The sequence below is a fragment of the Sciurus carolinensis genome, unplaced genomic scaffold (genome assembly GCF_902686445.1).
Source record: "Sciurus carolinensis unplaced genomic scaffold, mSciCar1.2, whole genome shotgun sequence".
NCBI lineage: Eukaryota > Metazoa > Chordata > Mammalia > Rodentia > Sciuridae > Sciurus > Sciurus carolinensis.
The window spans coordinates 3,067-25,901 of NW_025920459.1; the positions used below are offsets into that span (position 1 = coordinate 3,067).

Genomic DNA, 22,835 nt, shown 5'->3' on the forward strand with positions numbered 1-22,835 from the left:
CAATTATCTTGGGAAATTTTCATCATGGTTGAATAAAAATCACTAGAGATGCCAATCAAAATTATTACACTTCCCCCTTGGAAACAGTGATATGGATCTCCTCAAATTAAAAAAAAATGTGCTTTACAGAATGTAATGAGGACTTTTGGTACAGATCTGGTAGCAAAGATGAAAAGAATCTCTGATATTTTTTTTTTCTTTGTGGTGCTAGGGATTGAACCTGGGGCCTTGTGCAAGCAAGGCAAGCACTCTACCAACTGGGCTATGTACTCAGCCCTGTAATAAGGATTTAAGTGAAGGACAGACAAGGACAGTGGGCTCACAATATGTGTGATTAAAGCTAGCTGGCCTACATACCAAAGCAGAATGCTGCTGTTTGGGAATTGTAAGTGAGCATAACACTGCACATATATGTGAACTGAAAAAAATAAAAAAGTGTAACAGTCAAACCTAAGTGTGTATTTCCATGGGGACTTAGTGACAGTGATCAGTCAGGACAACCAAGTAGTAAAAGTTAACCTTTACCACACTGCAAGACCAGTTCTAATAGCGACATGACAGCAATAGAATTGACAGAAAAGAGGGTTTTCTTCCCCCTCCAACTCAGTGGTAAAAGAGGACTGTCTTCCTTGAATCTAAGGAATTCATTGGTACTGGGGAGATTCAAGAAGGATGGTGGAAAAGTTAGCTCCCAGGGAAAAGTAAGGAGATTTCTTACTAAACAACATTTCAAGACACAAATACCTAATTAGAAAAATCAAAGTTGTGACACTCTGTTTTCCATGGGTAGACATTATATTTGGAATGAAGTGAATAATTCTGGCATCTATAGGGATAAAAGTTTTAAAAGTTCTGAGATATGGGCTGAAGCTGTATCTAAGTGGTAGAGTATTTGTTTGAGGAACTGGATTCAATCCCCAAAACTAGCAGAAAAAGAAAAAAAGAAAGTTCTGCAATGAATCCTGCACTAATCACTACCTTCAAATTAGCTTAGACTTTTGTGGTGTTTATTGTTGATGAAGATACTCAGAGACTGCTATTCTTAACAATTTGAATTATAAATACAGAAGTGATATGTAAGATGCAAAAGTACTTATTCTGAACCTCCACTTAATTTTGATTATTATTTTAATTAAAACACTTACATATTGCAGCCACTGGCAACAGAATAACATAATGCAGTCCCTCCATTCTGATCTTCTGCAAAGACATCAACCCCTTCTTCAATAAGAAGCTTGATTATGCCTGGGGATTCATATTGCACAGCAAGCATGAGGGCCGTTCTAAAATAACAGAGATCACTTTGTCATTAGGTACTTTAATAAAGATGTGTAAAGAGATAATTTGATGTATTTGATGTATCAATTCCATATCTTGTTTTACATATACTAACACACAAACATATTGAGGGATCATCTGTGCAAATCATCTTTAAGTCTAAAAGAAAAAACAATAAAGAGGAAGCCTCTTGTCCCAATGGGGAATTACATAGTAGAAGTTATAAACATAAAATCTCTTGATGGACAATAACTGTGAAGAGGCTAACTATCTGAAGCAGATTAAAGATTCCAATGAAGAATGCTCCGTTTCTTCCTTACTTTGATGTATATATTGTAACTCATAATCAGCTAAAAGTCATCAAATAAAGACTGTGAGCAGACTTTAAACAATAATAATAATAATGGAGATAATAAGTCATTATTGCTTCAGTTAATTACAAGGAAAAGCATTTGCTGTGTAATGAAATAAATGCTATTATTTATCATCTCTCACGACCCTTGAAGCATGTTTCACTTTTTTTCATATCAGGAAATATGTGATAAGTAATGTTTCCAAAGGGTTATACTTTGTAACTAGGAAAGTTAGATATGCAACCCAGTTAAGTGTGAATTTAAAGCTTATCTCCTTTCTATTCACTGCACACCTATGTTTTATCTTCATTAAAGGAAATGTTTATGCCATTTAAACTTTTTTCTTCCCCCAGCCCTTGCCAATTAGACATAAAAGCATCAGGGCTGGGGATGTAGCTCAGTGGCACAGCACTTGCCTACCACATGTGAGGCATTGGGTTTGATCCTCAGCATCACACAAAAATGAATAAATGAAGGTATTTGTGTTCATCTACAACTAAAAAATTTTTTTAAAAGAATGAAAATCCTCAAAATACATTGGCAAATAAACAACATCTAGCAGTAGCAATTAAGGCTCACTTAGGATTAAAGCTAACATCAATATTCTTCAAAAAAAATCAATTTAGAGTAAGCCAAAAGAAAAAATTATTATCAAAGCCTATTTATGCTCAATATACCCATTTTAAAGGAAAAGCATCTGAGGAATAGAAGTTAAAAATAAAATAGAGAGGTCAAGAAATTCATTATTCAACAAAAAAATGCTAAATCCATACTTATTTAAAACTTTAGATAACATATGATCATGTTGCTTTAGTCAGTTTTTCACTGCTGTGCCTGAAGGACCTGAGCAGCACAACTGTAGAGGAGAAAAGGTTTAATTGAAGGCTCATGGTTTCAGGGGTCTTAGTCCATAGAAGCTTGGCTCCAATTCTCAGGGCTCAAGGGGAGGCTTAACATCATGAAGAGAGAATATGGCAAAGGGAAGCAGCCCACATCATGGTGTTTAGGAAGCAAAGAAAGGTCTCCACTGGCCAGATAGAAATATATACCACAAGCCACACTCCCAACTCCCACCTCTTCGGTTACCAATGATTTAATCCCTATCATGGGATTAATTCACTGATTAAGATTCTCACAATCCTATCATTTTTCCTCTGAACCATCTTGCATTGTCTCACACATGTGCTTTTGGGGGACATCTCATATCCAAACCATAACACATGTGAACAACAAAACCAACTATTTCTATCCAAAATATGAATTGTGTTCTTATATTTTATTTATCCCAAAACTTATAAGTTAATATTTTCCTTCCCATTAATTTAATATTTGACCTGATTGAATAAACTACTGTACCTGCCCCTATTATCAACTGCATGTACATTTGCTTTTGCCTTAATTAAAAATTCTGCCATATGGTGTTTGTTTTCCTTTAGGGCAAGTAAAAGTGGTGTGTGGTCATCCTGGAAAACAAGAACAACAATTTAATAACAGAATTGTTTATTTCTCAATCGAACTGAAAATCTTATAACAGACCATATGAACATTAACATATACTATATAAAGTAATTGAAGGGCAGCCTCTTCCTTCTACTATCCTACACTTGCACACAAACTGCTCTTTCACTTTAAAATGCCCTCCTCTGTCTAGAAGGGTGCATGAACTCCAATCATCTCCCAAACTTGTTTCAAAGTTTTACTCTTTCCAGGGATTTTTGCCTCTATCACAGACTTTATCATGGTATCTTGATTTAGGTGATTGCCACTGGCCCCCATCAATAAGAAAATTCTTGAGGACAGAGACTGCATCTTTATTGTCAATGACGCCACATCTAAAACACAGTAGTCAAAGGACTTTAGTATCTTACTGAATTAATGACCTAAACTTCCATCTATAGAGCAGGGCTTATCAATCTATATTCCAAAGAATTTCCACTTTTCCAGAAGTACCAAGCCTAATCAGAAAATTTCCTTGATGCACTATAAGAGAAATACTACAAAGTTATGCATCAAGCATCCAGTGATAAGGAAATATCTTTACCATTGACAACACCTAGTTGACAATGCTTTACTCATAGTAGACATTCACATTTGGAGAACTCAAGTTGCAGGAATACAGCTCAGAATTTTCCAGTATCATGGGAGGTTCCTTTATGCTACAAAAACCCTTTTGATTCTCTTCTATTTAGTGTCAATATCCTAAACAACAATATAAGGCACTTCTTCTCCACATGGGTCTCTAGGAAAATGAGCTCTGAGTTAAAAGAGAGAGACTTCAAATTAACTTTGATTCATTTGGTACCTGTGTTTTCTCCTATAAAAGGTGAAAGACCTTAAAATTAAAGTTAATACAAAATGTATTCTCAGTTGTAATAATCATCCTGGAACCCTAAAGCACATCCATTTTATCAAATTCTTTTTCATTCTGGTTCCATTTGAATTGCTACTTAAATTTATTTATAATTTTAGGCATAATAGAATTCAGATAATGTGTGTATTGACAAAAAGTTTTATATTGACTCACATGGATTTTATAAGTGTCATAAAAGAATAAAGCACCCACAAGTTTAAGAGACAAAGCTGAAGACAAAATAATTCTGCTTGCACTATGTATATACTATCCAACTCTAACTATGAGTGACCTAATGAAAGTTACAGAAATTCTAATGGGAATATAACTTTTGTAGTATACATAAGGAAAACGTTTTAAAAACATCAATTTCTAAATTCTAAAATTCAATTCCATTTAAGAGATTAATCTATTCCACAAGCCATATCCATGTAAATGAATAGAAACTATCATGAAAACCAGGAAATTTTATCAAAATGTACTATAAAACAGGTGTTATAAAAATTTTATAGAGGCAAAGTACAAGATTCTGAGTGAATGAATGCTGCAGCTTGTTGGCAGAAAACTGGAGAATACACATGCCTGGTATGAAGGGGGCAGGCACCATGAGCACAGCACACCACACAGTAACATGTACTCAAAGGAGACCCCATGAGGTGCTTTAAAAGAAATTTAAACTCCAAATTTCTGCATGAATCTCCTGAATTTTAAATGTTGGCTCAACTCACCTAAATTTGTATTAATTAAATATACCCATGAGATGAAAATAGTTTCAAAATTTGCTACTGTTCTAACCAAGGAAACCCTTATTATAAACATTTGTTGACATGTCACTGTTGAAAGAAATGTATTTCAAATATTTTGAAAATAAAAGTGGTGAACGTATACCTTGTTTTGGGCTTCAATATTTGCATTATGTGACAGTAGTTTTGCTGCTATTGATGTGTTGTCAGTATAAACAGCGTGATGGAGAGGAGTTTCACCATTGGGGTCCTGAACATTTAGATCAGCACCATTTTCAAGAAGAATAGTTACACATTCCTCTTCCTGCTGTTGAATGGCCTGTTGGTTTGATACCAAGAAATAGATTGTCAGGTTCAAGAATTCAAGACAAAAGTTCCACAGGTTTTGCTAATTAGTTATATTCCAATGATATTAATCAAATTTTATTCTAAGTATGTAAATCTAACTCATCCCCTGCAGAAATACTTTGTTACATCTACCTTAATCAGAGGTGTGTTGTTGTCACTGTCACAGAGGTGAATGTTGCATTTCATCATTACTAGAAGAGCCACCACTTTTCCCTGACCATAGGCACATGCATAATGTAGAGGGGTTCTATGAAAGCAAGAGGATTTGTTAGGAGGTCATAGAACTCCCACTTAAAACAATTATTCATACCATTGTGAACATTAAATAGCATGCAATTCCTCTCTCTTCAAAACAATTTCTCCAGAAGAAACAATATTTATTAGCTGTTATTACTAAATTAATGAAGGATCAGTTTATTCTAGCATCCTATTCCACTGACTTCTTTCCTTTCCCCTGCCCACCACTGTAGAGGATCAGTCTGAAGGTCACTCAATACTGAGCCATATCCAGAACACTTTTAATTTTTCATTTTGTGATAGGGTCTCACTAAGTTTCCCAGCTCATCTTGAACTTGCAATCTTTCTGCCTCAACCTCCCAAATCACTAGGATTACCAGCATATAACATTACTTCTATCCCCATTGAATCTTGAAGTTGATCTGGAAGATTAAAAGTATCATAATAGCCAAATAAAAAAAAGCAATCCTGGGAAGGAAGAGTGATACAGGAGGTATCACCATACCAGATTTTAAACCCTTCTATAGAGCAAGAGTAATAAAAATGACATGGTATTGGCACCAAAATAGACACGTAGACAATGATACAGAATAGAAGACACAGAGATAAACCCACCTACTTACAGTTATCTCATACTAGACAGAGGTGCCTAGCACAAACACTGGAGAATAGATAGCCTCTTCAACAAATGGTGCTGGCAAAACTGGAAATCTTTATGCAGGAAAATGCAATTAAATTCCTATCTCTGACCCCGTACAAAACTCAAATCAAAAAGGATCAAGGATCTAGGAACAAGATCTGAGACCCTTCACCAAACAGAAGAAAGAGTAGGCCCTCATCTTCTTCATGTTGGCTTAGGACCAGACTTCCATAACAAGACCCCCCAGAGCACAAGACATAAAAGCAAGAATCACTAAATGGGATGGATTCAAACTAAAGAGCTATTTCTCAACAAAGGAAATAATCTATGATGTGAAGAGAGAGTCTACAGAGTGGGATAAAATATTTTCCACACACACTTCAGACAGAGCACTAATGTACAAAATATATGAAGCAGTTCAAAAGCTTTACACAAAAAATACAATCAAACAAGTCAATAAAAGGGCTATGGACCTGGGTAGACCTTTCACAGAAGAAGACAGAAAGGTTATGCATAAATATGTGGAAAAGTGCTCATCATCTCTAGAACTAAGAGAAATGCAAATGAAAACCACCCTAAGATTTCACCTAACTCCAACTAGAATGGCTATTACCAAGAACCCAAGCAGTAATAAGGGTTGCTGAGAATGCGGGGAGAAAGGTACTCTCATACATTGCTTGGGGAGATGCAGACTGGTACAGCCACTCTGGAAAGCAGTGTGGAGATTCCTCAGAAAACTTGGAATGGACACACCATTTGAAATAGCTCTCCCACTCCTCAGTTTATACCCACAGGACTTAAAATCTGTATACTACAGCAAAGCAGTCACGTCAAGGCTTATAACAGCTCAATTCACAATAACAGGATTGTGGAACCAAACTGAATGCCCTTCACTTGATGAATGGATAAAGAAACTATGGTATATAGACACAATGAAATACTACTCAACCATAAAAAAGAATAAAACTATGTCATTTGCTGGTCAACGGGTGGAGTTGGGGAATATCATGCTAACTGATATAAACCAATCCCAAAAAAACCAAAGGTGGAATGTATTCTCTGATATGTGGATGATGACACTTACTGAGGGAGGGAGGATTGTGGGGGGACAGTAAGGGAGAATGGAGGACCTTTGGATTGTATAGAGGGAAATGGGGTGGGAGGGGTGCTGGAAGGAAAGATAGTGGACAGAGACGGAGATTATTACCCTATGTACATCTATGATTACACAAATGGTGTGAATCTACATTGTGTACAACCAGAGAAATAAAAAGTTGTACACTGAAAAAGTTGTGTACAATGAATCAAAATGCAGTCTGTAAAAATGAAAGGAACATTTATTCATTAAAAATAATACTATCCAGCACAATGCTGTACCAGCAGATGTGGAGACAGAGGCAGGAAGATCGTGCATTTAAAACCAGTCTAAGCAAATTCAAAAGGCAGCAATCTATCAAGACCCTGTCTCTAATAAAATATTTTTGAAAGGTCCTGTGGATGTGGGTCCGTGGGGGCAAACCCCAGTGTGCAAAAAAGGAAGAAAATTAGAAAGAGGGAGAGAGAGAGAGAGAGAGAAAGAAAGAAAGAAAGAAAGAAAGAAAGAAAGAAAGAAAGAAAGAAAGAAAGAAAGAAAGAAAAAAGAGAAAGAAAGAGAAACAAAGGAGGGAGGGAGGGAGGAAAGAAAGCAGGAAGGAAGGAAGGAAGGAAGGAAGGAAGGAAGGAAGGAAGGAAGGAAGGAAGGAAGGAAGGAAGGAAGGAAAGAGAAAAAATGAAAGAAAACAGCAGAGCTCAGAGCAAACTTCATGAGCTCCTGGAAGACACAACAGGAGGCGACAAGGCTCAGCACCATGGAGAGCGCTCCATTGCACTCAACTGTCATGCTGTCATGGCTGGCCGCCCAGGTGTCCTTAGGCCCCAGAGCCCCGGGTCTCTGGGGTTTGTCTTCCTTGCCAGGTAGGGCATAGTGCCGTGAGTACCTCTCTTTCTTAGGGTTCTGCTCCTCCCATTCGCTTTCTCCCAGCCCAAGGGCTCTATCAACCTAGGCAGCCCAGACCTGCAGCTAGTTTCCACACATGTTGCAAGACTGCTGGAGGACAGAACTGCACAACAAAGGTCAAGGAAGAGGTTTTGCTGTTCAGTTGTCCCTCTACCCCAGTGGATACCCCTCCCAAGTAGGGAAGGGTCCTTTCTATACTTGCAGCCACCTACCTAACAGAAGTCCAAATGCATTGGGGGTAGGCCCAAGGGGGAAAAACTGCAAAAACAAAACAAGAGGGAAAACACACCATCTTCCCACTTCGAAGAATCCTTATAAGGACGCTCAGTCAACTCGATGTACTCCTACATACAGGCCAACAAATGAATAGAGGTGTGGGTCTATAAGAGCAATATTTTTCTCATATTGCATTTCCCTACAAGATATATAACATGCTTTTTCCTTCATAAAATATTCTTTCCTACTTTATAGTAAGACCTCACTATAGGGTTAGGGTGAGGGTTAGGATTAGGATGAGGAATGGTTTCTCCTAGAAGCGGGCTGGGAAAGTAGGCAGGCTAGCCTCCTCCAACCACAGGTCAATAGACTTCGCCCAAACCATCCCAACTCTGCCTCTTGCCTAGCTCTGTCCCTGAGGCTGGAGATTGCTGAAAGCAGGACCTTTGCAGGACAGGAGGGAGGTAAAGAGAAGCACACCAAGTTGGCCCTGGTCCAGGTTGACGCTGCTAGTCCACGCCCACTGGGTCAGGCACGCCCCTCGGACCTGTCAGGAGGCATGCTCCCGCCCGCTACACGCCCTCTGACCACTTTCTCTCCCTCCCCACTACTTTCCAGGTGAAGCCCGCCTGCCCATTCCCTGGGTGAGCAGATCTTCAGAGCTCCCAGCCTCCTGAAGGCTTTCCTCTGCACCTGGGACACCCGCTAAACTGGGTTTCTCTGTAGCTGCTCATTAGGACAGCCTGGGAGACAGACTGCCCCCAGGTCTACAGGTACTAAGGTGTGCTGAGGACTCCCTGGGCATACGAAAGCCAAGCATCTTGGTGAAGGAAGACCTGGCCACCCATCTGCCCTGTCCCCTCAAGGGCATGGCTGGGATGGTGCAGGCTTTTACCTATTGAACCTACCTTCCCCGGTAGTCCCCTTGCCTCTGGAACCCCAGGACTCCCAGACTCTATTACCTGTTCTTCTTGTCTATGTCATTGACATGACAGCCCCCGCGAACAAGGAGACGCCTTACTCCTTTTACATCACCGTTCCTGGCAGCTTTATGAATTCTCCCGATTGGGTCGTATCCATCAACTTTAGACCGGGCGCCTACCGCAGCAAATGTCTTCCGCCTCGAGGTCATCCTCGGGCATCAGAGACCTTGTCCCTTCCACTTGACCTTTCTCTGCCTCTGGGACCCACTAAGGGGGTTATGGACGGGCTAATTTAGTTTGTCCACAGCTTAGAACAGGGGTCCGCCGGGCTTCGGTATAGGCCAACAACCAAATAGTCGTTGCGCATTAACGTTGCACACACGTGCACACCAGCGCCACGGGATCTGTCCAACTGGCGGTGATCACGAGCTTGGAAGCTGAGCCGCACCAGCGCCAGTCAGCGCGCGGGGCTCTACCACCCAGTTAGAAGGTGGAGGTGGACACTGGGGTCAAAGGAGCGGACCGCTGTCTGCCGAGGTCGAGGCTGTCACGGGTAGACCACGCCCACCGGGTCAGGCACGCCCCTGGGTCCTGTCAGGAGGTGCGTTCCAGCCCTCCGTTGACCCTCTGGCCGCTCCGCCCCTCCCTCTTGCCTTCCAGGTGCAGCCCCGCCCCGCCCTCTCCCTAGGTGAGAGGATCTTCAGAGCTCCCAGCCTCCTGCAGGCTTTCCTCTGCACCTGGGACACCCGCTAAACTGGGTTTCTCTGTAGCTGCTCATTAGGAAGGCCTGGGCGAACAGGTACTAAGGCGTGCTGAGGACTCCCTGGGCATATAAAAGCCACGCATCTTAGTGAAGGAAGACCTGGCCACCCATCTGCCCTGTCCCGTCCAGGGCATGACCAGGATGGTGCAGGTTTTACCTATTGGACCCGCCTTCCCGGTAGTCCCCTTGCCTCTGGAACCCCAGGACTCCCAGACTCTATTACCTGTTCTTCTTGTCTGTGTCATTGACATGACAGCCCCCGCGAACAAGGAGACGCCTTACTCCTTTTACATCACCGTTCCTGGCAGCTTTATGAATTCTCCCGATGGGGTCGTATCCGTCAACTTTAGACCGGGCGCCGACCGCAGCAAATGTCTTCCGCCTCGAGGTCATCCTCGGGCATCAGAGACCTTGTCCCTTCCACTTGACCTTTCTCTGTCTCTGGGACCCACTAAGGGGGTTATGGACGGGCTAATTTAGTCTGTCCACAGCCTAGAACAGGGGCCCGCCGGGCTTCAGTATAGGCCAACAACCAAATAGTCGTTGCGCATTAACGTTGCACACACGTGCACACCAGCGCCACGGGATCTGTCCAACTGGTGGTGATCACGAGCCTGGAAGCTGAGCCGCGCCAGCACCAGCCAGGGCGGGTGGCTCTACCACCCAGTTAGAAGGTGGAGGTGGGACACGTGGTCAAAGGGGCGAACCGCTTTCTGCCCAGGTCGAGGCTGTCACGGGTAGACCACGCCCACCGGGTCAGGCACGCCCCAGGTACCTGTCAGGAGTCGCGCTCCCGCCCTCCCAGGACCTCTGGCCTCTCTCTCCCAGACTCGCCTTCCTTCCAGGTGCGGCCCCGCCCTGTCCTCTCCCCGCTGTGAGCAGATTTTTCCGGGCTCCCAGACTCCTGCAGGCTTTCCTCTGCACCTGGGAAACCCACTAACCTGGTTTTCTCTCTAGCTGCTCCTTAGGAAGGCCTGCGCAACAGACTGCCCCTAGGTCTACTGGTACTCTGGCGTGCTGAGTACTCCCTGGGCATATGAAAGACTTGCATCTTGGTGAAGGAAGACTTGGCCACCCATTTGCCCTGTCCCCTACAGGTCATGGCCAGGATAATGCAGGCTTTCCCTCATCCGTCCCGCCTTCCCTCGTAAACCCCTTGCCTCTGGGGCTCCAGGACTCCCAGACTCTATTATCTGTTCTTCTTGTCTATGTCATTGACATGACAGTCCCTGGGAACAAGGAGACACCTCTCTCCTTTTACATCACCGTCCCTGGCAGCTTTATAGATTCTCAAACCACCCTAAGATTTCACCTAACTCCAATTAGAAGGGTTATTATCAAGAACACAAACAATAATAACGGTTTTCTTGGGTGGGGGGAGAAAGGCACACTCATACATTGCTTGTTGAGATGCAGGCTGGTAAAGCTACTGTGGAAAGCAGTGTGGAAATTCCTCAGAAAATATGGAATAGACCCACCTCTTGATATTACTGTTTTAAAAATTGAATCTGAAAACTCATTAAAGAATGTGGTAATTAATTATTTATAATAGAAATTATAAATTTTAGAAAACTTTGCTAAATTTTCCAATAATTATAAACTTGAACATTGCTTTCTCTATTTGTAAATCTCTTTTATGTCTGTTTGATCACATGTTAATTTCTTATATGTTCTTCTGTGTTGTTTGTGTTGTCTTAATTTGTTTTGGTTGCAGTATATGAAGAAAATGCAACCTCACTCAGATATGTAGTTGGAAAAGGGGGGAATGTCGGGGTTTCTGAGACCCCCAGCCTTAGGCATGGTCAAGATGGCGCCTGACGCTGAGCCAAAAGCGGCCAGCTATACAGTAAACAACCAGCGAATTCCAATGATTGGCTAGTTAACGATGTGACTAGAGCATGCCCCCCTCGTGTACCCATCCTATGCTTGCAGCTGTCCGCGTTTATCTTGTGTACTCTCCCCTGATTGGTTGAAGTGTATATAAGCCTGGTGGGTGGGAGAGTAAGGAGGAGAAGCTGAGGAAGAGGCAGAAGCGGCGGGGGCTGAAGAAGAGCAGAAGCTGAAGAAGCGGCAGAAGCGGCGGGGGCTGAAGAAGAGGGAGAAGCGGAAGAAGCGGCGAAGGCGGAGGCTGAAGCCAAGCTGGAAGCTGGGAGTACGCGGAAGCTGGAAGAAGCTGGGAGAAGGGAAGCTGGGAGTGCGTGGAAGCTAGGAGTAAGAGAAGCGTAGGAGAGGGACTGTGCACAATAAACTTCCAAAGCTTCAGACATTTGTCGTGTCTCTCTCTGCGGCCAGAGGGGACGCGATAGGGGAACACAAGAAACCTTTTTCATACAATGGGGAATTTTCTTCTTTCATACTGTACCAAAACTTGACAAGCAGAAGTGTTTAAGTAATAGTTGAAATGTGGAATCAGAATATATAGTGCTATTTCCTATGTTGTTTTGCATTCAAATTCAGGAGTCTATATTGCACTTGGTATGTGTCATGTGTCCACACCTCTTCTGTTCTATTAGGCACGGATCACTCTGAAAACAATGGTTACTGAGTTATGATGATTTTTCACATATCAAAGTTTCATTGTATAATATTAAGTATCACATACTAATTTCTTCACCAATCCTTCAGAAACACACTCAATACTTAAGTAATGTCAGTCTCACAGGGGCAGATACAAGTTCTCAAAATTTCTAATTTTTGTTTTAATGTTCAAATTTTATCACTGGAAACAAATACCATCAGATGTATTTCCTAAAGTAGGAGACTCACTTTTTTTCTCAGCTTTTCCTAAAATGAAAATCTCTGCAAAATACCTACCTCTAAATAACCTTGATATTACTGTTGGTCATTCTTTCAAGTAGAAACAGGGCTTCCTGAAAAAAAAGTCATTAGTATATGCTGCACCTGAACTTCAGGAGCCAGGGACTGATGCTCATACTCATAAGTTGTGATGCAGGGTAGAGTTTCACAGATGGCAGAATATTAAAACAGAATTATTAGAGAATTAAGCCGTAATAAATTAATGATTTTTATGCTTCCTCCAGGGTATTGTTAATTTGGGGTTTTGTTCTTTTTTTCCCCACAGGTTCCTGGCTATGGAAAATCTAAAGGTCTCCAGTGTCTTTATACCAATCCTGTAATTCCTGTTGAGTGACCAGTGTCTCTGCCATCATTGTTTCTGCCTCATTGCCTCATGTCATCACCATAAAACAGGCACTCAACACTTTATAGCACTTTGAAAATAGTTGGAACATGACCATGCATGTGCTTAGGGGCCCTAAGAGTCTCTAGACAGTATTTTGAGTCATGCCATTTTAGAAACAGAGGAGAAGACTGGGCCTCTTCCATCCTTTGATTGCTATTCTAGCATTTTTCTTTCTGTATTTAACTTCTCTGTTCCTGTCCTGCATGATACGTGTGTGTGTGTGTGTGTGTTTGTGTGTGTGCATGTGTGCATGTGCATTCCCACACATGTGTTTGACTAGTGAATATTCAGGCTAATTGAAATTTAAGTGAATAGTTCATTTTTTATTGCAGAACATTTTCGAAATCCTTTATAACTTCTTCAGTAGTTTTTATGAATTTTTTTGAGCATATATTTCTTCTTCTTTAGACAACCATTTTTTTCAAACTTCTTATTCCACTTAGACAACAAATCTTAAATCTGTATCTATATATCACAGAGATCTCACATATGCACATTGTATATATTCTGAAAATTTTACATAGAGATAAAGGGACCAAATTACAAGTCTAAATAAATTTTGTAATCCCCTACTGTGAAAACTTGTCACATACTTAACATAATTTTCAGTGTAAACCCACCTGATTGAAAAAACAAGGGTTATGTCCATTAGATGATTTTGAACACAAAACAGTGTCATCCATTTAGAAAAATGTCAGGGTGTATAGTGATACAACTAATTGAAGTTGCTTTAAATTGTTTAATTAAAAGAAAATCTGAAGCAAAAGGTGGACTTTACTAGCTAGGTGTGGTGGTGTACACATGTAATCCCAGTGGCTCAGGAGGTTGAGGCAGGATTATCTCAATTTCAAATCCAACCTCAGCAAAATGGAGGGACTAAGCAATTCAATGAGACCTTATCTCTAAATAAAATATAAAATAGGACTAGAGATGTGACTCAGTGGTCGAGTGCCCCTGAGTTCAATCTCCAGTAACACCCTTCCCCCAAAAAAGTGGCCCTTACTAATAGCTCTGGAATTCTCTCGAATATGGCATAAATTGAATATTTAAACACAGTAGAAATCTTTTCATTGTCACTTTTAAAAATATAAAAGGATATTAAATTTTACTTGTCAGAATTAGATGATATATTAGAATGACTTATTGATAATGAATATTATTTGCATTTATAATAGGAAGTCTCTTCATTACCAAATGTGATTGAAAGCATCAAAGTCAATACAGTTTATGGTCTTTCCATTAAAATGAGTATATAAATGACCAATATGTCACATGCAGCTATAGAAGGGAAGTAGTTTGAAATATTTTCAATTGATTTCTTTTTTATAAGAGGTTTTTGTTCACTGCCATTCCTCAATTATTAAAATACTATTTAGCTTATTGGCCCTAAGAAGGGAAAATAAAATAGAGAATCTAAACAAATAATGGAGTCTTATTTTCAAAGTTGCCTTAAAAATCTGTGGACAAGTACTAAAAGTACTTTTGATATATAGAAATGATTTATATGAATTTGGAGGGAAGAAAATTATTTGAATATGCCAATTCAGAGGCTATAACATTCATAACACAAATAAGTATAAATAATGAATACAAGAGTAGGAAAGTAAGCATGTTGACTCATTAGCCATTTCCCATCTCACAGAACCCAGGTCACAATAGTTCAACAGGAAGTAAGCTGCAGAAATTACTAGTCTATAGGCTGATGTTGCCTAAGGAGCCTAACATTTTTATTCCCTGAAACTCTGCCCAGTTGGGAAGTTTATATCTTCTGTCAGTCTGGAGTAAATCTTCGAGTAGAGGAGATGCCTCCTACATCTCCCATGACAGTGTGGCAGAAGCCTTGTGAGGAAACTGCACAGGAATCATGGCACTAGCCCAGTGCAATTCGTACAGGCCTGGGTATGAGGGCTGCTGCAGAAGGCTCTGAAGAGCACAGCCTGGTGCATATAGGGGAGGAAATCTCCTATCAGGCAGACATGGCAGACAGTGTTTATAAAGGCAATGGCCACAATTAGTCTCATCCCACTTTCAGTTTGTACTACATGGCTCTTTCCGTCCTCATGGGGACATACAGGGTTTGTGTTTCCTCTCCATGAATCCAATAAGTCTCTGAAAAGATATGACACTGTGTGATTTCAAAGCTTAGTCATAAAATGCAAATGGTTTCTGCTTGTTTCTCTTGGATAGTTTTCCCTGGAGCCCAGCCACCCATGTCTGTGAGGAATCTCATCCAGTTAAGAAAGCCTGCAAGGAGGTCTGAGTCAACAGGCCTAACTGAGCTACACCAACAGCCAGCAGCAGCACCCAGACATGTGAGTCTGAGGAAAGTTGTTAGTGAGTCTCCAGACTTCAAGTACCAGAGAGGGCACCCAAAATATCTCAGAGTAGAACTAAGCTATCTCCACTTGGCCTGTTCTGAATTCCTGGTCTTCAGAATCCAAGAACACCACAAAGTAGAGGTTATTTGATGTCAATGAACTTGAAGTGCTTTATCAGGCAGAGTAAATAATAGAGAAGGGGGATGTGGAAAGAGGGAGTAGAGACACCAGGGCCTATGGAGGAGAAGAATCTGCTTTGTGGAGAGGTAAGCAAAGTCCTTGAGTACCCACACTTCCTCCCTAGAAGCCAAACTGGGCCTCTTGGCATCAGGACTGTGTCCTCTGACAGGTGTTCCAATGTCAGCCCGATTGTATTACATACAATTCATGCTCCCAGGAAGAGAAGATGGCTAGGAAACATTAGCTGAATGCCTGAAATGTCCATAGATTCTCCTGGAAATTACAGAAGCTATAAAAGACCAGGGAATAGGGAATGGGAAGTTTAGGTATTAACCAAGAGCCATCAAAAATTACCAATATTTAAATCATGTACTTGAATCAGCTTATTTTTTATTGCTAATCTGGATTATTTTAAATTTAGTAACAAATCTTATTTTATTTATCTTATATTCTAATTTTATAAAATGCCCAAAGGCAAGCTAATCACATGTGTATTTTTAAACATGCTTGTTTAAATGGACACTGAGAAGAATGGATGGATTATCCCTTTATCCCTAAAACTTCAAATTTTAACTGGAAAATAATGTTTAGGTTTGTGAACTGAGACCAAAACTTTATTTCACCAACTTGAACGTAAGTTGAAATCTTGTCCTGTTAGAATTTGTTTTATTAGGATCCAAGATGGTGGACTAGAGAATGACTGCATCTCCAGTCACTCCAGAACACAGGATTCAAGAAGGGGAGGCATTGAGAGACTCGGACTAAAATAGAGCCACGAGTGAGTCTCCCCGACCGGGTGAAGCTGGGCCTGGGCAGCAGGGCCGGATAGAGATGGCTTATCAGAGTAGGGCAGGGGATCTAGAATCTTCCCCAGGCAGCCCTGCACACTACGGCGGTGGCTCCTCCCACACGACCAGCTTCTACAGCTTCTTGGAGCAGGCCCCCCAGTGAGAGTCTTTCAGAACAGAACCAGCTCCAAGTCCCGGAGCCAGCGAGGTGAGCTCCGGCCCGCAAGCAGCTTCAGGGACCAGGACAGGACAGCCAGGGACTTCCCCAAGCAGCCCGGCCCCCTCCCACAGGAGGCGCATTTCAAGGCTAGCATCTCGGAACAGACAGCCCAGTGAGAGCCTTTCTACACAGAGACAACCACAAGTCCCCGAGCCAACAGAGAGCTCCGACCCGCAAGCAGCCTCTGGAATCAGGGAGGGGTAGCCAGAGACTTCTCCAGGTGGCCCTGCCCCTTCTGGCCGCAGGCTTTTTCCAAGGGGTGATCCAAGATGGCGGACTAGAGGATGACTGCATCTCCAGTAGCTCCAGAACCCAGGATTCAAGAAGGGAAGGCATTGAGAGACTCGGACTAAAGTAGAGCCACGGGGTGAGTCTCCCCCAAAGGGTGAAGCTCAGCCTGGGTGGCAGGCACAGATAGGGGCAGCTTATCAGAGCAGGGCAGGGCAGCTAGAGTCTTCCCCAGGTAGCCCTGCACACTCCGGTGGTGGGCTCCTCCCACATGGCCAGCTTCTCAGAGCAGGCCCCCCAGGGAGAGCCTTTCTGCACAGAGCCAGCTCCAAGCACTGGAACCAGTAGCGGTCTAGGGGCAGCTTTCTAGGGAAGCACTGCATTATCAAGTACCCCCAAGACTTCAGGTTACTGAAGGCTGGGAGGTGATACACTGGAAATCTACAGGGACACTCTAAGCCAATAGAAGAAACCTGCAATATCTCAGAGTCCCACTGATATCTGACCAATATGAGAAAATGAGGGAAGAAATGTCCCAAACAAACCTAGATACTATATCAATAAAACCCAATGACAGCACAGCAGAAGAAATGTCAGAAAGGGAGCTCAGAATGTACATAATTAAAACAATCAGGGAAGCAAACGAGGAGATGAAAGAGCAAATGCAGGCATTGAAATAGGAGATGAAAGAGCAAATGCAGGCATTAAATGATCACACAAATCAACAGTTAAAAGAGCAAATATGGGAAGCAAGAGATCATTTCAATAAAGAGTTAGAGATACTAAAAAAAAAAAAAACAAACAGAAATCCTTGAAATGAAGGAAACTATAAACCAAGTTATAGAAAGCATAACCAATAGGATAGAACACCTGGAAGACAGAACCTCAGACATTGAAGACAAAATATTTAATCTTGTAATCAAAGTTAACCAAAGAGAGAAGATGGTAAGAAAACATGAACAGAATCTACAAGAATTATGGGATATCATGAAGAGGCCAAATTTAAGAATTATTGGGATTGAGGAAGGCTTAGAGAAACAAACCAAAGGAATGAACAATCTCTTCAATGAAATAATATCAGAAAATTTCCCAAATCTGAAGAATGAAATGGAAAACTAGGAACAAGAGGCTTATAGGACTCCAAATATACAAAATTACAACAGACCCACACCAAGGCACATTATTATGAGAATATCTAACATACAAAATAAAGACAGAATTTTATAGGCCACGAGAGAAAAGAATTAAATTACATTCAGGGGGAAACCAATAAAAATATCAACAGATTTTTTAATCCAGACCCTAAAAGCTAGAAGGGCCTGGGACAACATTAACAAACCCTGAAAGAAAAAGGATGCCAACCAAGAATCTTATACCCAGTAAAACTTACAGATTTGACAATGAAATAAGATCCTTCCATGATAAATGAAAGCTAAAGGAATTTACAAAAAGAAAGCCGGCATTACAGAACATTCTCAGCAAAATCTTCCATGAGGAAGAGATGAAAAACAACGATGAAACCAGCAACGGGAGGAACTAGACTAAAGGAATAGCCAAATAAAGGAGAAACCAAATCATGTCAAAAAACAAAAATGAAAACAAAATAAACAATCGGAAAAATTAACAAAATAAATAGTTGGTTCTTTGAAAAAATAAACAAAATTGATAAACCCTTAGCCACACTAACAAAGAGAAAGAGGGAGAAAACTCAAATTACTAAAATTCAGAATGAAGAAGGAAATATCACAACAGACATGAGAGAAATACAAAACATAATTAGAAGCTATTTGGTAAATCTATACTCCAAAAAAACAGAAAACCTCGAAGACATCAACAAGTTTCTAGAGACATATGAATTACCTAAACTTAACGAGGAGGACATACCCAATTTAAATAGACCAATTTCAAATAATAAAATAGAGGTAGTCATCAAAAGACTACCAACAAAGAAAAGTCTGGGACCAGATGGGATTTCAGCCGAGTTCTACAAAACCTTTAAAGAAGAGCTCATTCCAAAACTTCTCAAAGTATTCCATAAAATAGAACAGGAGGGAACCCTCCCAAACTAATTCTATGAAGCCAATATTACCCTGATACCTAAACCAGACAGAGACACATCGAGGAAAGAAAATTTCAGACCAATATCCTTAATGAACATTGATGCAAAAATTCTAAACAAAATTTTAGCAAATCGCATACAAAAACATATTAAAAAGATAGTGCAACATGATTAAGTGGGTTTCATCCCAGGGATGCAAGGTTGGTTCAACATCAGGAAATCAATAAATGTAATTTGCCATATCAATAGACTTAAAGTCAAGAATCACATGATTATTTCAATAGATGCAGAAAAAGCATTTGATAAAGTACAGCACCACTTCATGCTCAAAACACTGGAAAAAATAGGGATAATGGGAACATTCGTTAACATTGTAAAGGCCATCTATGCTAAGCCCATGGCTAATATCATTCTAAATGGTGAAAAACTGAAAGCATTCCCCCTAAAAACTGGAAAAAGGCAGGGATGCCCTCTTTCACCACTTCTATTCAATATCGTCCTTGAAACTCTAGCCAGAGCAATTAGACAGACCAAAGAAATTAAAGGGATATGAATAGGAAAAGAAGAACTCAAACTATCCCTATTTGCTGATGATATGATTGTATACTTGGAGTAACCTGGAAATTCCACCAGAAAATTTTTAGATCTCATAAGTGAATTCAGTAAAGTAGTGGGATATAAGATCAATGCACATAAATCTAAGGCATTTTTATACATAAGTGATGAATCTTCAGATAGAGAAATTAGGAAAACTACCCCATTCACAATAGCATCGAAAAAATAAAATACTTGAGAATCAATCTCACAAAAGAGGTGAAAGACCTCTACAATGAGAACTATAGAACACTAAAGAAAGAAATTAAAGAAAACCTTAGAAGATGGAAAGATCTCCCATGTTCTTGGATAGGCAGAATTAATATTGTCAAAATGGCCATACTACCAAAAGTGCTATACAGATTCAATGCAATTCCAATTAAAATCCCAATGATGTGCCTTACAGAAATAGAGCAAGCAATTTTGAAATTCATCTGGAAGAATAAAAAACCTAGAATAGCTAAAGCAATCCTTGGCAGAAAGAGTGAAGCAGGGGGTATCGCAATACCAAATCTTCAACCCTACTACATAGCAATAGTAACAAAAACGGCATGGTATTGGTACCAAAATAGAAAAGTGGATCAATGGTACAGAATAGAGGACATGGACACAAACCCAAATAAATACAATTTTCTCATACTAGACAAAGGGGCCAAAAATATGCAATGGAGAAAAGATAGCTTCTTTAACAAATGGTGCTGGGAGAATTGGAAATCCGTATGCAACAGAATGAAACTAAACCCATATCTCTCACCATGCATGAAAATAAACTCAAAATGGATTAAGGACCTCGGAATCAGACCAGAGACCTTGCATCTTATAGAAGAAAAAGTAGGTCCAGAGCTTCAACATGTCGGCTTAGGACCAGACTTCCTCAACAGGACTCCCATAGCACAGGAAATAAAAACAAAAATGAATAACTGGGATAGATTCAAACTAAAAAGCTTTCTCTCAGCAAAGGAAACTATCAGAAATGCGAAGAAAGAGCCTACAGAGTGGGAGAAAATCTTTGCCAATTATAGTTCAGATAGAGTGCTAATCTCCAGAATCTATAAAGAACTCAAAAAACTCTACACCAAGAATGCAAATAATCCAATCGACAAGTGGGCTAAGGAAATGAATAGACACTTCACAGAAGAAGATCTACAAGCAATCAACAAACATATGGAAAAATGTTGAACATCTCTAGTAATAAGAGAAATTCAAATCAAAACCACCCTATGATTCCTTATCACCCCAATTAGAATGGCGATTATCAAGAGTACAAGCAACAACATGTGCTGGCAAGGATGTGGGGAAAAAGGTACACTCATACATTAGTGGCTGCACTAATTTGCAACCACTCTGGAAAGCAGTGTGGAGACTCCTTAGAAAATTTGGAATGGAACCACCATTTGACCCAGCTATCCCACTCCTTGGCCTATACCCAAAGGACTTAAAATCAGCATACTACAGAGATACAGCCACATCAATGTTCATAGCTGCTCAGTTCACAATAGCCCGATTGTGGAACCAACCCAAATGTCCTTCAGTTGATGAATGGATAAAGAAACTGTGGTATATATATATACAATGGAATGTTACTCAGCCATAAAGAATGATAAATTTATGGCATTTGCAGGCAAATGGATGAAATTGGAGAATATCATGCTAAGTGTGATAAGCCAATCTCAAAAAACCAAAGGATGAATGATATCACTAATAAGTGGATGATGATACATAATGGGCGGTTGGAGGGGTTAGTGTTAGGGTTAGAGTTAGGGTTAGGGAGGGGGGCAAGAATGGAGGACGGAAGGACTGTATAGAGGGAAAAGAGGGGTGGGAGGGGTGGGAGGGGTGGGGGGAAGGGAAAAAATAACAGAATGAATCAAACAACATTACCCTATGTAAATTTATGATTACACAAATGGTATGCCTTTATGCCATGTACAAACAGAGAAACAACATGTATCCCATTTGTTTACAATAAAAAAAAAAAAACCTAAACGTCACAAAGGACACGACAGTGAAGTACAAAAATGCGTGTATTTTGTGTTGTTTGTGTTTGTCAAATTCAAGAGTCTTGCTCTAAGTAGCGAGGTAAGCTGAGGCCCTGTCTCTCTCTGAGGCAGTTAGGCGCTCAGGTAAGCTGAGGCCCTTTCTCTCTCTCTGAGGCAGTTAGGCACTCAGGATAGCTCGCCAGGTGATGAAATATAAAGAGGATGATAAAGGAGCTCCGGAGTATGTGTATTTAGTATTGTTTGTGTGTTCGTACTGCTGTTAGTGTGGCCTTTGTACAGTAAAAGATGGGTTCAGAAATATGAAATCAGTCTGAAAGGATAATTCAAAAAGGAGGCATGAAAAATATATTACAAGAAGGAGAAAAGTGCTGGGAGAGATTAAAAAGGAAGTTAGCTGGGGTAACCAAAAACAGGAAAGTTCTAGGGAGGAAAGAAACACTGGGGAAGAATTAGAAAATAAGGAAACCACTGCATGATCATATGCTCAAACTCTAGCAGAAATAAGTCCAGGGTTTATAGAAGAAAAGCTGCTCAGTGTGCCACAGGGGGATCTTCATAAACAGGATCTAATAGCAACAGAAAAGAACTCTTAAAGAGAACAAACTGAGGAAGAACTGAGTGGTAGGAACCTAGAAAACAATTACTCAGAAAATTTAAGAACAAGGGGAAAAGGAGAGAGCTAAATCTAATACAAAGAGCTTCAAAATTTGTAGAACCTGCCTGTATTTGAGGACCAAAATAGAGATACCATCAACCAATAGAAAAACTTTAAAGAGGCACTTAAGACTGATTGGAAACAGGTATGTAGAGCAGTGTTATTTGGAGGTCAATGTCTAATTGGAGAGCTCAGTGGCAAGAAATAGCTGTTGAAACTGCTTGCAGAAATGCAGTAGCAAGGTTTCCTGGTAAAAATGTTGATATGCTAATAGAAGGCTAATATGATACTCAAAATCAATATGATCCAGATTCACAGCAGCAAAGAGACAATGCCCTAACAAAAGATAAGTGATAACTATAGTAAAATCTGTTACACCTTATGCCCCAGGTCTTTGCCCAAAGTGCAGAAAAGGAAAACATTGGGTTAGCGAGTGCAAATTACTGATGTTGAGGGCAAGATGTTACCAAATCATTTAAGAAACAGGGCACAGAACTCCTCTACTCAAGGCTCACAAAATGGAAGCAGCCGTCATAGCCCTTGTAGAGTTTAAGGAGTAACAGATCTTTTTGTTGATAGTGATTGCATCACTCGGGCAAGTCCCAAATTGGAGTTGGTTGGGCTCATAACTCCTCATAAGCTGATTTAGCCACACAGATGATTTTCATCTTTTTCTCAGTAAAGCAAGCTGCTTATTTTCATCCTGTGTAACTTTTTAATTCTTCATGTTGGTACCTCACCTTT

The 22,835-nt window shown here is 40.6% G+C and overlaps 1 protein-coding gene across 1 annotated transcript; it reads right to left on the bottom strand.

The window, feature by feature from the left end:
- Positions 1-1,145: 1,145 nt before the first annotated feature.
- On the bottom strand, positions 1,146-9,293 carry LOC124975748 (putative ankyrin repeat domain-containing protein 20A4; the record flags this gene model as incomplete). The annotated part of the gene is made up of 5 exons (XM_047538315.1): positions 9,124-9,293; positions 5,205-5,319; positions 4,870-5,043; positions 2,988-3,094; positions 1,146-1,283 (listed from the first exon to the last, which is right to left on the bottom strand). Coding segments are annotated over exons 1-5 (704 nt in total), but the record flags the coding sequence as incomplete, so codon positions are not given.
- Between the last annotated feature and the right edge of the window lie 13,542 nt (positions 9,294-22,835).